This window comes from Lineus longissimus, chromosome 16, assembly GCF_910592395.1.
Source record: "Lineus longissimus chromosome 16, tnLinLong1.2, whole genome shotgun sequence".
Lineage (NCBI taxonomy): Eukaryota > Metazoa > Nemertea > Pilidiophora > Heteronemertea > Lineidae > Lineus > Lineus longissimus.
The window spans coordinates 1,341,061-1,357,935 of NC_088323.1; the positions used below are offsets into that span (position 1 = coordinate 1,341,061).

The window sequence follows — 16,875 nt, forward strand, 5'->3', positions numbered from 1 at the left end:
CGCAGCACAAGCTGACATCCAACGACGCGATCCTAGCGGCAAATTGAAGAACTAGAACCATGGCAATATTGAGGTCCTATAGGCCTAATAGTGTCTAAAAACACAAACTCCAAAAACAGAAACTCCAAAAAAACATGTTTTTTGCCAAAACAACTGCTGAATCAACACTGACATACTGTGAGGACCGAGAAATCAATGATTTTATGAGGATGCACCCCACCGCCTGATTTCTTGGAGGATTGTATTGTAAACAACATGGCAGACACTGGCCCAAGTCCTGCAAAAAAGCAGAAGAAAAACGCTGCAAACACTGCCACTCATGATGCACCAAGTTCCAAACCTGCTTGTAAATATGGATCAAACTGCTTTCGAAAGAACCCCCAGCATCTTAAAGATTTTGACCATCCCAAATCGTCAAAAACTGATGATAAAAAAACCTCAACTGCAACCCCCAGCACAAGCCAGACAGCCAGTGCATCACTATCTGCAAGTGCTGTAGCTACTGCAGCTTCCAAGTTGCCACCCTGCAAGTATGGTGCTCATTGCTACAGAAAGAATCTCCTACATTTTACACAGTTTTCACACCCGTCGGCCCAAGCGTCGGAGGACAAGGAGGACAGCGATGCAACGGACATGTATGACTCTTCTGACGACGAAAGCAATAAAGGGGCGGTGGTAGGTACTGAGTCTTAACTTCCACAAACCAGCTGGTAACATGATTGAAATCATGTTGTCGGCTGGTTTGTGGCGGTGAGGTGGTAATTGGTGATGCCTGTCGGCTTCAAAGGTTCAACCCTACAGTGTTTCATCATGACATGACATGACATGAGTTTAGAAATAATGGCACAGGCCTAGAGGAGATTTTTTAAAGAAGAGGGACAAGTATACTGCATGTCATGGCCTAGTTTACTGATATGATTGATATCATGCCATTTCATTAGAAAGATGTCCTGAAACGTGGCCTCTCCCTCGTGAAAAGCTTCTCCAAGTTGACGGAGGACCAAAAGAAGCAGTTGATCGAACAAGCTTTTGCTGCCAAGAAACAACTTGAAGATGAGCTGGAGAAGACAAAGAAGGAGATTGAGAGGAAAGCAAAGCAGGTGGAGAGACTCCAGGAGCAGGTGGGTTGTTAGTTGATATCTAGATTATAATAACAAGCCTTGATGCTAAAATGGCTTTGACACCCAAGTGCAGCACTGCTCTGTTACTGTCTGTGTTTACATGGACCTGCAGTATTCTTCACCACAATTTGCATCGGCTGAGGTGATGTGCAGCATCTTATAATTGTTCTGTCACCTCAAACATTTCACCTATTTACTTTTTCAGGTCAATAAAGGAATAGGCTTTGTTGACGGTGAAGAGGATGCATTGAATGGAGAGAATACTGTCTACTTCTCCCTCCAAGCCGAGCGTGACTACAAGGAAGGCTCACCAGATCAGCTCCATTTCCGTTTGGCTGAATCACAGTTTTATCGACTTATGTCTGGAGACAGTGACAACTCAGGGTGAGGCATAACTTGCTAAACTATTGCCTGTGACTTTATGCCAATTTCCTGCCAAGTTATACAGTTTTTGCAACATAGAGTGGGCTGTTATTGATGGTAACGTCCAAACTCCTTGTTAAATCCTTAGATGTAATCCTAGCTCAGGCACCGTTTACACATAGGTCTCCAAAATTTTGCCAGACAGCCTGCTTTCCTTAAATGTCTATTGCCCATGGGCTCTAGTGATTGAGATTTATGTGAAGCCAATATTAATAAATAATATATTTTGCAGCTGTAGAGTTGATAGAGTTGAGTATGTTGTAAACCCAAAACTGGTAAAAAAATTCAGGTAAGAGAATTATGATTTGTGCACTTGGTGAGAATATTGGCATTGTTGGTGTTAGTGACACAAGTTTTCTTTAAAATTTTGCAATGAGACCCTAAGACTGCCACAAAAGGGCCTAAGGAGTAAGGCACATGTAATTATGATGATTTATCATTGGTGCTTTTGATCACTGCTTTCATGTAGGCCATAAAAAACACCATTGCTCTACATAGTGACACTGTTCTGTGTTCACAATGTGTACAGTGTGAGGTTTTGTTTAAATTCATCATCAATAGCGGCTTCGCGGCCCTCCTGGGTCTTTGCCTTCTGTTAGTCGTCTCAAGTAAAACATATCTTTTTTGGGTATCTAAATTGGCCCAAGCACGCGAAGAAAATTGTTCCTAAACATTCTTTTTCAGGGAAGCTCGGGAAGATCTCAAGAAACACAGGTCAGAGAAGATGTCCTATCCAGTGTTAGCATTCCATGGCACAGACGAGGACAACATCAGACCCATCTGCGAGACAGGTTTCAGGGTTCCAGGTAATCTATAGTTCTGATAAAGCAGTTTGGCCGGGCAACCTCATGATAGAGGCAATGGCATGACAACTTTAGTCAACTGGATAGACGTACGATATTGATTTCTTCTTTGAATGGCATTCTCCTTCAGTTAAATATACCATAAACTTACCTAATGCCACGTTAAGTTAACACCAGTATTAGCGACCATTTTGCAAGTTGTTTTCAACAACCGTGCCCTTCGGACTTCCTCTGCATGCTTACTTTCTTCACTTTTAGGCGAACAGGGTTTCAGTCATGCAACTGACACTGGTTGGTACGGCTTAGGTGTCTACTTCAGCGAATACCCTGCTTATGCTATGGATTACATCCAAGGGAGTCAGATGCTACTTTTATGCCAGGTTCTTCCAGGAAAGGTTAGCTCCCACTCTCATTGCTGTAGCAGCAGTCATGTATTGTTTTTTCTTTCATTAGGTGAATCTGGTTTCGAACATAAAACAGACACTGGTTTTTATGGGTCTGTTACTTCAGCGAGTATCCCGGCTACACCATGGACTACATCCATTGGGGTATTGCAATGAATTATTTCAATAAAATGACTGTATTCCAGAAACACATTTTATTCAGCAGCAAGTATTGGGTTCTACGTGTACACAACTGATAGCCAAATGGCTAACAGTGGCCTACATGCTGTGTTATAGATTTCTTCAACTTTTGGAAATATTACAGGTTTTCACATGTAAAAATGTCATCCACGGTGAGAACTTAAAGAATGGGTATGACTCGCATACTTCTCCGGACAAGAAAGAACTCGTCATTTTCAACTCTTATCACATCCTGCCCGTCTATCTCGTCCATTTCAGTGATGAGGAGGAGGAATTTGCATACAAGGTATGTTCAGGTCTTCCTCTGTTCCCAAGTTTCTTCTTGACATTTTGGTCCTCCTGCCAGGTCGTTCTCCGCTGGGCTTCACACCAAGGGCATCACACCAAGGGTAGTCTTGGAGCATGTGGTGTACAGTCTGTTGGTCCACATAGTCACTGATGATGCACTTTTCGTGTTCCAGGCTTTGAAAAAGTCGAAGGTGACACCCAAGAAACCACATCCAAACATCCCCACTGATGATGACATACCTACGAAATATGCCAAGGCATGGAAAGTACCTTCAACAAAGTAAGTCTATCTGCACATTTACATGATAAAATACACGTAAGCGTGGTTGAGTGCTTGGCAAAGCTGGCCAGAGTTGAGGACTCGAATAGGTTAATGAATGGTAACATTACTTGTTTTTCAGGTTATTTGAAAATGATATCTTCATGTTCTCTGGCACAATGTTCGCTGTTCGTAAGGAGATGTTCAAGCTGTTAAAGAAACATAAAGGAGAGGAAGGAACGGGGTCAAAGTTCACACTACTCGTCTGCGGGGAAGACGAATATGAGAAACAAACCAATAAAGTTACAACAGCCATTGCTAAAGATGTGAGTGTTGATCTTGAAAAACTTTGTCTGCCCTTGTTGACAAGAAAATGCATATGATAATAGAAACTCTGTATACATACATGTATACATGTACCTTGTGTCCTTAATTCTTTATGGCAGCTTAAATTTCATTTCAAAGTGAATATCCTTGTATAACAGAAATTAACCCCCAGTTCTTTGCCTGGTTTGAAAACTGTATCTGCTAGAATAGATTTACATGTACATGTACATGTGTAACACTAACAGTGCAGAGAGAACAATTGGCAGTTCAGCTTTAAAGTTCCAGTTTATTGTCTATTTCAGATTCCGTGCATCAGGGAAGAGTTTATCTATGATTGTCTCTTAGCTAAGAAGAGGCTCAAGGTCACTGATTATGTTCATGAGTGAAATTGACAAAAGAGTTGATCAACATGCTAAACTCTTTTAGTGCCATCAATGTTTTTTGAAACAGTTGTGTGAAGATGTTTCAAGGCACAACAATTTGAAAGAAGCTCTTTGACGAGTATTATTTAGAGTGCCATGGATAGAAAGTGCAATGATTTTTCTGTAATGTTTTATTTCATATTATGTTTAATACTCAAATGGCTGCTAAAAATCATATTACATCTACCACCAAAACAGATGATTTTATCTATATAAATATTGTAGAGTTACATGTAGAGTAGTTGTCTCAAGAGGACCAGAACATTGCAGCCTTTCTACACCTTTAGAAGAGACATGTCTGTACCAATACTTTGTACTAAAATAGATATGTTTTGTTCATTTATAAATGTTAGATTTATTGTTATTTATATCATGCTAGATGTTATATTGTACACTGTCTAGGTATCAATCCTATATACATAATACATGTGCATGTTCATGTACTGATCTGACAAAGATGGCTTGATTTGTTTCTTGATGAAGTCTCTGTTCCGTGTCCTCCGAGGTCCTCACCAGTGATGCTCTCTCCTCATAGTGCTGGTACAGATGGTACAACACGGCAAGCTGGTGGTCATCAGGGGTCAGGTCATCCATGAACTCCAAGAGACAAGCCTGGACTGATGCCTCCACTGCCGAGGTCTTTACATATGAAGAGTTCCGATGCATAAAAGCGACGTTGGGGTTTTTCGAGTGCCTACGACATGGATATCGCATGATCCTTGATACCACTATGTGTTTCTGCCAATCACGTTGTATGGTTGGCAGGAGAATTCTGGGATAACGAGGAATGCCCCAAATTATTAACCCAAGTGACTATACATACCTTCTTCAATGAGTATTGCTCATATCATGGTGCTAACAACCCTTCAGGGGTGAGCATGAATCACCTGCATGACTAATGACAATGTAAGAATACCAACAGCCTGATGATGGAGGATCTTGACCCTTGGATCACTTTACGACATGTAGTGGTTGAGACATTGGAACATGGGAGGCTTGAGGGTGCACAACACAGTCATTCTGCTTCCAAAAAGAACAGAGAAAGGACGGCCTCATAAAGCTGGTTTCCTGCCATGTCTGTCGAGATCTGCATTTGTGGCAGCTGCCCAAATAATGCCTTCTATTCTGGTCCCCTGAACATAAATCACAAGGTGATAGAGATGGTACAAATCATCCTTATAATAATGACTGTGTAGAACAGTCATGTTGATGCGTTTGAATAGTATTTCCATTGCCATCCTGGTCCAGAGGACATGAAGACCCAAGTCCCAACCAGAAGTCTCGGACAAGACAACACCAAGTGTCTTGACTGAGACCACGCAAGAGAGTGGAAACAGGGATACACGTAGAAAGAGAAGTCAAGACGTATTTTAGGAACTGATATACTGTATTGAACTCCTAACTTTTGCAAATGAATCAATATATACATGAAGAATAGTTTTACAACTAAACATCTCAATCAGTCTTGATACAGGTATCTATACTACAGTCCAAGTCACAATTGACATACCCACTGCCTCGCATAAGCTGCACACAACCTATGTTCTGTGAGCATGCAAGCTTCGTGCACACCGGTTGCCAGCATATCACTGTGATGACTATGAGAGGGGTGTACATGGATGTGCATTCAAGTAGATTACATGTACATTTTTCATAACCATTTCCTTAACATACATGTGGGCGACTTTAGGGATGTCAATTGTGATTAGGACTGTTAGCTCCAATATTTTACAAGTCTGTGCACTATCTCCTGGGTTTCCTGTCAGGGTAAGGTAGTGAACTAAGCACTTAATTGGCGTTTGGGTTTAAATGCAAGCATTAGCTCAACCCAACATAAGACATCACTCCAGTAAGTTTCATATGCATGAGAAGCATTGGGACTTGACACCAATGTTACTGCGTGCACTGATTGAACGACCCCAACCTGTCTGTCAAAACATTACCATGACATTTTCTATTCTAGCAGCATTTTTGAACATTCACTCTAAGTCTGCCGCAGAAAATACAGGAGATTCCACAGAGGAATATAACTTGCACCGTTGATATACAGAACACAAATATACAGAACAGAAATTTACAGAAGACGTTGGACTCATGATTGAGATAGTTTTCATAGTGTATGCTCTAACTCAGGCGGTCTTACCATCAGCCAAGACTCGGCCCCAGACCGGCCCCGATGGATGAGCCACGTTCATAACCAGAGCCACCTATGCTCGAATACCACTGAGTTTGATCACTCGCAACACACTAGGATCCCTACCTCCAATAATTTGTATTGTTGACCTTATCACATGACTGACCATTGTGAGAAAGATAAAGTACTCAAATCAGCTACAATGAAGACTAATGGTCTTTCTCTCAGGGAATCCTCAAACAGAATGGAAATTCAAACTTCAGACAAATAAAATGAAATCTATCCAACCATTCAGTAGCACATAGACTCACTGATACATAATGTTGCACACTCTATACAAGTAGAACTCCCTTCGAATGAACACACGCTCTTTCAATCATATTTTCCTAATCAAGCATCTAATTTTAGAAGATTATTCAAGTCATAGCACATTTTATACATCAGCTTCCAAACAGTCCAAGAAAACTCAACTTTACATGAAACGGCAATACTGGGAGAGTGCATGAAGAAACAGAGCTGACGCTCACCTTGGGGCCGAAGCGTGCACAAGGCAGTTTTGGAACCCATGATCTTTGGATTTCAGACACCGTTATTCATCATTCTATTAAGACAACTGAATTACCATTAACCACAGTTTATAGTGTATAATGCACTACAATGTATGCAGCCACTGTGCCTCGCTAGACTGCAGTGGTTACTGTAGTGTAAGGCAATCGGCAGTGGCAAAATTTGAAATTTTCAAAGCTTTAAAAACGAATATTGTCTTTTACAAGAGCATATGCAAAACAAATCTAGCGTATTTCTCAATGCACCCCACCTCTCATGCACTCATCTAAAACCAAACTGGAGTTAGGTCATGTCTGCTTTAACCCTTTCTCAACATCAAGCAGGAGGTCGATAAACATTCATACAATGTATTCATTTACATATTATACAGTAGCTCTTCATGAGAAAGATCTGTGGCAGCTGGTAAGCCTGACATGCAACTGTCCAGAGTCTGCTCATTTTTTTCATTAAATACAAAAAAATGTCATATTTCCTTGAAGCAAATATTAAACAACCATTGAGGCCCAATCACAATTCATGCTCAAGTAGCTCTATCCTACAACTATCAAAGTTACAACCTTTTCAGCCTTTTTTTACATACTGCTTCCTGCATGCTGCACAACCTACAGTCTTACATGTAAGTGGTATATTCCTCATGTTACAAAACTGCCAACTCAATTAGTTTTAATGGTACAGTATATACAGGCCTTGCAAAAGCCAGGATTGAGGAAATTAGGAAATCACAAAGCTATAGCATTTTGATGTTTTAATCTATAAGTACGACGGTTATTCAGAGATGTCGAATAGAAGTATTGTTATAAGTTTAAAGTCATAAGTGAGTCCTTAGAGGCGATGAACCATTATTAATCCATAGTCGATGCCTTTAGGAAGAAACACATACAATGTAAGTGCAGCCATGGACATACTGTTTACACTGAATCCATGGACCGGCATCCTAAAGACCTGAACCACCCTAGACACAGCTGGGGCCTCCAAGTCCAAGTGTCTCCTTTTTATAAGGGGGCCAGCCATTTTAAGTATGCAATCACTCGAGGGGGAGGCAGATCTGAAACACTTCATAGGCAAATTCTTGCATACAGGGGGAGGAAAATTGGGTTTCTGATGTGTAGGCTTACATACTTTATACATACAGGTGATGCCTGAATCTGATCCTGATGCCTAAGGATAGTAGCAACAACAGCTGATCTCCAGGCATCTATAGAAGTCTCATATACAATAGTCCATGCTTCATTGGGAATTAAAGCAATCACATCTACAATTACACTACATTCCACTTGGATTATACGGCCGGGGGAGACTGGGCATTCGTTAATGATAACTGGGCATAGCCAGTCAGAGATTTTTCATCTGACAACTCATTCGCTTTGCAGCCGGAACTCTGAAATGGTAGAACAAGTCTGATTAGAAATTATATCTACAACATTTCACACACACTAAGCTTTACCTCATTTCAGCTTAGTTTGATTTGACTGTACGTGTATCCTCGCCCTCAAAGACTCAAGTTTGGACAGCACCTGACTGGTCTTACAGTGGCTACCCCATACAATACTTACAATGGCGAATGTAATAGTCCTATCAGGTGACGGGTCGTCTATGATCTTTTGCAAATTGGCGGCAACAGCACATCTATCTCGACCGTCGACCAAACCAGCTTCAACTAATTCTAGCGCTACGCTATCAGCCGTGTCTGAAACAGGAAACAAACCTATTAGTAAACATTCATCTAGAGATAAGAAGGGTGATGTGACCTTGTGGTGATGTGACCTTGTGGTTTTAATCCAAATGTCCTGCCTACAGGTCAAGGTGTAATGGAATACAAGTCTATGATTACCTTGATGGCGAGTAAATTCGAATCGTATATCGTTTAACTCTCTTTTCTCGTTCCTTAGCCTCAACACCAGGCTCATGGGCGTGCCACGGAGGCCATCGGATTTGGCCTCACCATCCTTCTCAGGGAACGAGGGCATTGGTGCCTTGACTCTTGGAGACTGTAACGAAATCAGCTCGAGAATAGAATTTTAGTCAGCATGAACTTTTGGCTTCGCACAAATATTCATTCATAGATGAAACATTGTATTGCAAATATCTCCAAAGCAACCTTTCTAAACACAGTGACACAGGAAATATTATCTTACAATCAAGTGGTGAAAGGATACCCCCTAGACACTGAAGTCTCCACCAGTTACATGATATTGAGTGTATCCATTGCTAAGTAACCTGACGTCAGGTTGCTGTCACGACATAGGACAGGTTATCATCAACATGACTGGTGAGCACATTTCAAGGTGTGAGTGTTACACCAAAACTGAATGATGGCCAACAACTGAGGACATACTACCAGGTATGCACATAGCGAAAAACAACCATAAAAATGATAGAAACAGTTGCCGAATTCATCCTTATCAAGTGACACAATTTTCCCTTCCAAAGTTCTCAATATTGAACCACAAAGTTAAACATTTTAGAACACAACCATTTGGGACAAGTTGTCAGAACGGCTGTGGTCCAAAATGGCAGTGGTCTGAGAAGACAGGACTCCAGAATTCTTACCCTTTTTGCTACGATTCTTACCCTCTCGGCAGCTGCAGCGGCCATCCCTTCCTCAGAATTCAAATCTAATTCTTCGTCCGACCACTCCCACTCTCCATCTGTTGTCTTGTGAAGACGCCCGCTGGATCCCGGCACACGTTTTACCTGCAAAGATTGGAGACATTGAATGTATACAGGTGATTACCAACAAATGGTTTGTTTGCAAATGCAATGCTGGGGCCTAGAAAATGTTTCACATCCTGGTCAAGTAAGTTTCCATTGAGCTAGTCGCCCAACTGCCTTACTACGGAGCCTCCTCCTAGTGTTCTGAACATAAACTGAAAGAACAATAAACATAAGGCAAGTGAACAGGGAATCTTAACACCCAGGATCGTAAACAAAAAAGTTCGAGCAGTCAAAGGGAAAGACAAATTTGTCCACAATGTTAGTTGGGGCTTTTACTTGTCAATCATTTTCAACAAGCAGGAAACTTGTGCTGCTGTAAGCCATGAAATGTTTATGACGCTAAGATTTGGTTAATAATGCATCTTTACTTGGCTATAGTCAAAAACCAAATCAGCTGCCCAAATTCAATGGTTTATGCATCAGAGCTGAAATGTTCACGCTTTTTAAGTTTGCATTTAATGGTGCATTCGCGGAAAAAAAATCTTTGCGAAAAGTTTTCGGTTTACAGTATTACATAGGAAGAGAGGTAGACCACAGCCAATGAAGAGTGAAGGCTTCCAGGAGGGTGTAGAGGAGTTATAGGGTGATTTTTATTGTAGGGAAGTGGGTCATTCAGCCATAGCCATGCCAAAGACAAGGTTCACATTTTACTTTCGACTGAATATTTCAAAGCAAATCAGCCACGAGTCAGAAGCAGCCACTAGTGACATCTCCATTGAAATGATTGAACTACAAAGTGACTAGTGAGCGGACTAATTCCATATAACGAAGATTATCTGCAGATTTGACAACAGTCTTACTACAAGTTGTAAATCCACGAGCTGCCCGTAGATTCCCTGGGTGCTCTCTAAACAGATGAAGGAACTTGTGCCCGTGGCTACACAGGGTGTTAGGGACCACTACAAGTGATTTTGAGAGTTCCACTGACTACAAACGTGGAAGCTCCAAAATATGTTTGAAATAAGAATCCAGTTGTCACATCAACTGATTCATTGATTCACTTGTCTATTCTCAACTCAAATCTCTTGATCTTCTTTGGGGCAACTGAAGGTCAGTTCCTATAGGCATAAAAACTTTTTCTGATGAGTTGAGGAGTACAGATTTGTTCAAACATATTTTGAATGCTTCTTGAGGACCAGCCACCAGGCCCTATCGGCCAGACCCTGACACCACAGTTCTGTGTCACCTACACCATCGACACCGATAAGGCGCTTGCAAAGCTCATATTGTTTTTTGGGTCCCAAAGGAAAATCGACCACATCTGTATCCTGTAAGGGAAAGTTTTAAAAGTAGTCTGGAGCACATTTCAAAACATAACATCTTCTTCAATTATTCATATGAAACTGTACCAAATGCTCGAGAGGACACCTGAAGTGCCTCATTCCCGACAAGAGCCTGTCAAACTACTGACAACAACAACGCAATAGCCTCATTTCTGTACAAGGTTTTTTAACAGTTATGCGTCGTAACATTACAACACAGTAATAAATCGTAATATTTGATGATAAATGTTTCAAGTGCCCTCTCCCTTGTCATGTCGGTGAGTCCTCACAACACATTATGGATGTACCCGTTGACATGGTTGTTGTGTAACATACGTGCGACCATTCTATTCAATCCAGTCAGTGGGGTTACTTGTGCTGACCAACATCATTATCACACAAAAATTGATCCACCGGTACACATGTACTTCCCAAACAACAGTGGAACCCTCTTAGCGGACACCTCTTTAGTACGAACACTCTAAGGATGCTGCACTCGGTCCCAAATTGATCATTTCCAAAGAATTTGACCACAGTAATGAAAACAACCTCTAAACTCAAGACAGCATTTGTCAGTCGCTATGGTGTTTTCATAGCAATGTTCTACTCTATAAACTTTATAAATTCAGTGCTGTCACTGATTAGACTTGTTGAATCCTTCAAGAACTAAACTAAGGACACAAGAACTGACGTTCAAAAGCCAAAAGCTAACTAGCTAACTAAAAGCCGAAAGAAAAAGAGCCTGTAACTGCAGAATTGAAAGATTTTGAGTTTTTATGGTTTGTTTGATTTGATACTGCAGACCTCTTGAACTGGAAATTTGGAGAAAAATGTCAAATTGTACATTTAGTGCATACTTATATGTATGTTAGTTAGTTAAAACCTGGGAAAGTGATAGGAATTCACCTCAATCAGTGCTATGCAAATGGCCTTTCAATTATCTAGCCACAAAATCTGATCATATTTAGGTGGAACACCATATAATACAGGTACCCAAGCATACTTCGTGATACATGTAACGTTTCTAGATAGAATTTGATTTTGAAGTCAATATGGACGATAATGGCTAGTTCGTAATTGGAAGGCATAGACGGACTGCAATGAATGATGAATCTCTCAATCCTATTCGCCAAATTATATCATTGCTTTCTGTAGGATCTTGGGTTAGAATGCAGACCCACCATAACTGTATTGAGAAAATATCTTCGGAAGACCAAAGTAGATTCACCAATCACTGCCAGGATGTGTTAGGAAAACTTGCAGCAGAAACGCTCAAAACTGAAGCAACTCAACTGAACAAGAACACCCGAGTTCTGACCGTTTCTTCCGAGTTCTCTTGCAAAATTAAATCACTGTCGCCATCTCTAACGGGGAAAACCTGAAGGGGCACACGGAACAGGCTGGCCAGTGATGGAGGCGGCACAATTGGGCGGTTTTCAGATGATGCCAAGTCTGCCCTAACATCAGACGAAGGTAGTGGGAGCATCACTCCAGAATCTGGAAAGGTCAGAGGCGAATCTTGCCTCGGCTGTAAGTCTGTGGAGGCCAGCCCTGGTTGTGCCATCGACTGTGAAAAAGGCTCCACGGGAAGTGAAATTCGCCTTAAATTGACCAAAGGCAATGAGTGTGCTTTTAATTCCGTACCACTAAAAAATGTTCCTGGCTTGGCTGAATATGTTTTTGATTTCTGCTGTATTTCTGTTGAGATTTCAGTCGTTTTCGCAGATATCTGCTCCTGTTGCTCTTCAGAGGGAATGGGTCCTGGCTGAAGATCTTGATTAGATGACTCAAGTTGACTGCTAGCACCAATACTTCTCACTGAATCAGGACTGGGAGGTCCAATTCTATGCTGAGAGGATAACAATAGCCCCGATTCTCCCACCGGTAAGGACGGCCCTGGTGACATATCTGCTTCAGGGGAGGGTATAGGATGCCGATCCAGAGCAGATAAGGAGGGATGTGGTTGTGAGTCCGCTCCTGGAGATGGCGACAATGCCGCTGATTGAACCCCTACAGCGGGCAATGCAGGCCTCTGTTGCACTTCCTGCTCTGAAGAAGGCAACACGGATCCCATTTGCAAATCTTGACAGGTGAAACTGGACATATCCTCCACCTCCTCCTCACCACCATCATCATCGTGAACATCATCATCAAACATATTAAAGTGAACAGAATTTAAGAGCACATTCATTCCCGAGCCAGAGGGGAGAGATAGAAGGGAACATTTGAGACCTTTAGGTTTCCCCACTAGAGATGTGCGACATGGGAAGGAGGTTCGTCGGCTGCTGAAGGGCTGGCCGAGGTTGAGCAGTGAGAGCTTCGACTGAAAGAAATGGGAAGCTAGTCACAAGTGCAGCCTCAGTTTGGCTGAAAATGGCAATAAAAGAATTTTCCAGTAACTGAAAACCAAGATAATCACACACAAACTATGGACAAAGTCAGAGCCGGGGCAATGTAGTGGTCAATGTGAACCTTGTACCCCCTGATACAGAGTACTGATAGACAGGAGTTCAAGAAATGCACACACGTGCTGCTACTCCTGAATCATTTCCAGCCTCAACATTTATATAGCGAGAGTGTGGTTATTGGTGAGCAGTGAACTAAATAATTGAAAGAAGCTGAAGCGGTGGTGTCTATGATCCAAGATGGCAAAATTGACAACTAATCTTGGATACATGCTCCAGTTATATCCCCTTAAATCATGAAGTTTGCAGCAGAAATGTAAATGTCAGCTTAAATAACTTACCTTCTGTGGTTTAATCGGAGCACCATCTGCCAGTAGTGTCTTTACAATATGACTTTTATCTCGGGCTTTCTTAAAAAATTCATGTTTTATCAAGTCCTTTGCCTTTAACCTGAAAACAAAACCAAAGGATTTCAATGTACTATCAATTGAAAAACAGATCTCAATCATACATAGAATGGATGATGTGGATGCAAGGAGTAGCTTATGAGAGACTAATCTGACTGCAGTCAAGGTCACCAGGCCAATCATCCCATCAGTAAAATGAACTGCCGAGACCCAAAACAATGCTCACACACGGCGAGTACTTCGATCAGCAGATACCATCTCGCTAGTGCTCCCGCGCACAAAGACTAGATTTGGCGAGCGTACATTCCAGTGTGCCGCAGCAGCACTCTGGAATGACCTCCCTAGTAATATTCGAAATGCGGACTCCATCACAACTTTTAAGACACTCCTGAAGACCCACCTTTTTCAACAACATTACGAACATTAGAATTGTTTATTGTTGTCAAAGACTATATACTTCTTATAGAGACTCTGTTTTTGTTAAGCGCCTTTGAACGGCCCAATATAGGACTGATAAGGGCGCTATATAAATGTGATACATAGATAGATAGATAGATAGCAAATCCTAAAAAATGCTCACCTATCACTGGCATTTTTCTTGAGACAGGCGGCGACCATCTTTCTGAATGACCTGCTGAAGTGTTTATACAAGGACTTGTCTTCCGTGCCGGACTCGAGCGTCGGTGGCTCGTTTTGTAACGTCAGCATGAGAACCTGTCAAAAGATAACATGAATATTCCATCTAAACTGAGGTTAGTCAGTACCAGGTCAGACAAGACAGTTTAAATATACATGAAGTACAAGGCTAAAACACCGAAGCTGTTGATCTCTTTATGGATTTTCCTGTGTAATTTTAACTTGAAAATGATTTCTAGGTAATGAACCTCCAAGACCTTGACATTATAGCAACAATACTTTACCTTCATTGGTGGATATTTATGATATGGTGCGGCCCCTGTTGCCAACTCAATAGCTGTGATACCAAGACTCCAGATGTCAGCTTCGTAACTGTACCCACAAACCTGAAACAATCACCTTATTATTAAAACCAGTTACGTCAGATTTTCCCAATCATAAACAGTTCGCTCATGAACTATGAGGTCCAACTGTCAGTCTTCCTGTCACAAGCATATAATTTGCCCCCGCCCCCCCTTGGGTCTGCTGTCTCAGAAGTATTTTTTCCAATTCTCTCACCTGTTCCATGACTTCTGGCGCCATCCAACATGGAGTGCCGACAAATGTGTATCTCTTGGCGTCTCGCTTGTCCTCTTTGGTTGAATTCATTGAAGCCGATACACCAAAGTCGGCAATACGGATACTGCCATCTATACCCAGGAGAATATTTCCTGCTTTGATATCTCTGCAATATGAAAATACTCATGACAGTTTGGCCAAACTGGAATAATTGGTAACCTTTATGTACTAATACTGCATTCCATGTGTAAGTGGTACAGTAATCATTGCCTCAGCGGAAGATTGGCGCTTTGCTCTCGCTGGACACAGACTTTATACAGGGTGTTTCCTATACAAGTCAGAACTTCCGAGATTTATGACTGCGCTACATGTATGACTCCTTCTGGCTCCGACGGCAGTTTACTACTAATGTAAACTGATGGGAACTTCAAAACTTGCAAACTCACACATAAACATGTTAACCAACCTGTGAATGTGGTCATTTTCGTGTAAATATTCAAGACCTTTCAAGACCTCCTTGAGCACGGTAGCTATCGTAGCTTCATCAATCACACCATTCCTATAGTTCTCACTCTTGACACGAGACTTGATGATATCCAGTAAAGAACCTCAAATTGAATAAGAATTCAACAGTAAGACTGATGGAAAGACAAGCACATTTGAAGTGCTCTTTCTTTTTTTCAAAACTGGCAAAAGTGCCTCTTTTTTTATTTGAAAATTATGGCCGTGGCAGTTTGTAATGAACATTAAAGCCCTGTCATTCCAAAGGAAAAACGGTTTATTCCCAACCCATTCCCAACCCATTATCAACAGTGCCATGGTTGCTATTACTCTGCCAGGACCTCCTATAACTTAGTAGACTTGAGTGATTCAAGAATTATACCAGGACTTGACACGAATATAGTGGACCACTCACCTGCACCACAGAGCTGCATGACGACCCACAGTTCATCCTTGACGACGAATGACGTGTGGTAGCTCACAACATTTTCATGCTTGCACCAGTTCATGGCCTGGATTTCTTTCTGTAACACAAATTAGACAGGAACTTTGATAATTTGTTTTATTAATGCAGCTATGTACACAAATTGTCCAAATTGAAGACCACCAAACTTACCAGTAACTCTTCGACACCAGTACTGCATTTTTCCAGGTTGATTCTCTTGATGGCAACACTCACATCCTTTGGGGTACAATAGGCTTCTTGTACAACAGCGGTTGCACCAGAACCTGGGGAGAAGACACACATGTACACGTGATACTTGCATGACTTGACGACAGTCAAACTTGCAGTTCAGAAAAAATGAAAATGTCAGTAATGTTGCACTTCGCAGTGGCCAGTGTGATGCAACTGTCACACTCACAATCACACAAGTCACAGTCAATGTCAACGCTATCTCATAGTATGAATGGTCCATCATGCATATGGGGCATTAACTCTGTCTCCGATCCATAGTCATCATGATGATCATCATCATCGACATCAACATGATCATGATCATTCAATCAATCTCATTGCATCATTGAATTGATAAAAATGAATACACGATCAGATCACACAAATGGGGCCTCCGTAGGTCTACGTTATGGGTGTTACCTGAAGTATGGTGTACATCGTGTACTGTGTTACGTGTGTAATGCGCAGGCTGCACTACACACTTGTCACTACACACTACTACACATTTACACGATGTAGCCTACACCGTACACGACACCGGCGGCGGTCGGTATGGCGACATTTCACAAACCGTCTGGTGAAAATTCACGGTCAATCAAGCCGAAATTATAAGGTCCTCCCAAAGTTACAATATCTTGGAATATTTTTCATCTAGAATAATCACCTAAAACATCTTTTAAATCGTAGTCTTCTTTCTTATTTGGCCACGGAACTTTCTCGGCTACAGGGGCGTCCGCCATTTTGAACTAACTTTGCGAAAGTTTCTATCTTCAGAAAGTGGAGAATA

General features: G+C 41.6%; 2 protein-coding genes across 3 annotated transcripts; one reads left to right on the forward strand and one right to left on the reverse strand.

Moving 5' to 3' along the window:
- The first annotated feature begins 88 nt into the window (after positions 1–88).
- On the forward strand, positions 89–4,692 carry LOC135500253 (uncharacterized). Its single transcript, XM_064791584.1, has 10 exons — positions 89–675; positions 942–1,121; positions 1,327–1,505; positions 1,777–1,833; positions 2,229–2,350; positions 2,606–2,742; positions 3,056–3,217; positions 3,393–3,499; positions 3,621–3,804; positions 4,108–4,692. Exons 1-10 carry the CDS (start codon positions 256–258, stop codon positions 4,189–4,191), a joined length of 1,632 nt encoding a protein of 543 aa, XP_064647654.1. The 5' UTR covers positions 89–255; the 3' UTR covers positions 4,192–4,692.
- Positions 4,693–5,603: 911 nt separating this feature from the next.
- On the reverse strand, positions 5,604–16,829 carry LOC135500068 (STE20/SPS1-related proline-alanine-rich protein kinase-like). 2 transcript variants are annotated; one of them, XM_064791213.1, is made up of 12 exons: positions 16,753–16,829; positions 16,029–16,141; positions 15,828–15,936; positions 15,378–15,519; positions 14,912–15,077; positions 14,638–14,739; positions 14,298–14,431; positions 13,652–13,760; positions 9,500–9,622; positions 8,760–8,916; positions 8,482–8,615; positions 5,604–8,306 (listed from the first exon to the last, which is right to left on the reverse strand). In XM_064791213.1, exons 1-12 carry the CDS (start codon positions 16,826–16,828, stop codon positions 8,208–8,210), a joined length of 1,464 nt encoding a protein of 487 aa, XP_064647283.1. In that variant the 5' UTR covers position 16,829; the 3' UTR covers positions 5,604–8,207. The 2 variants fall into 2 exon arrangements, with proteins under 2 accessions (XP_064647283.1, XP_064647282.1); XM_064791212.1 differs by having other exon boundaries at positions 9,479–9,622.
- Positions 16,830–16,875: the final 46 nt, after the last annotated feature.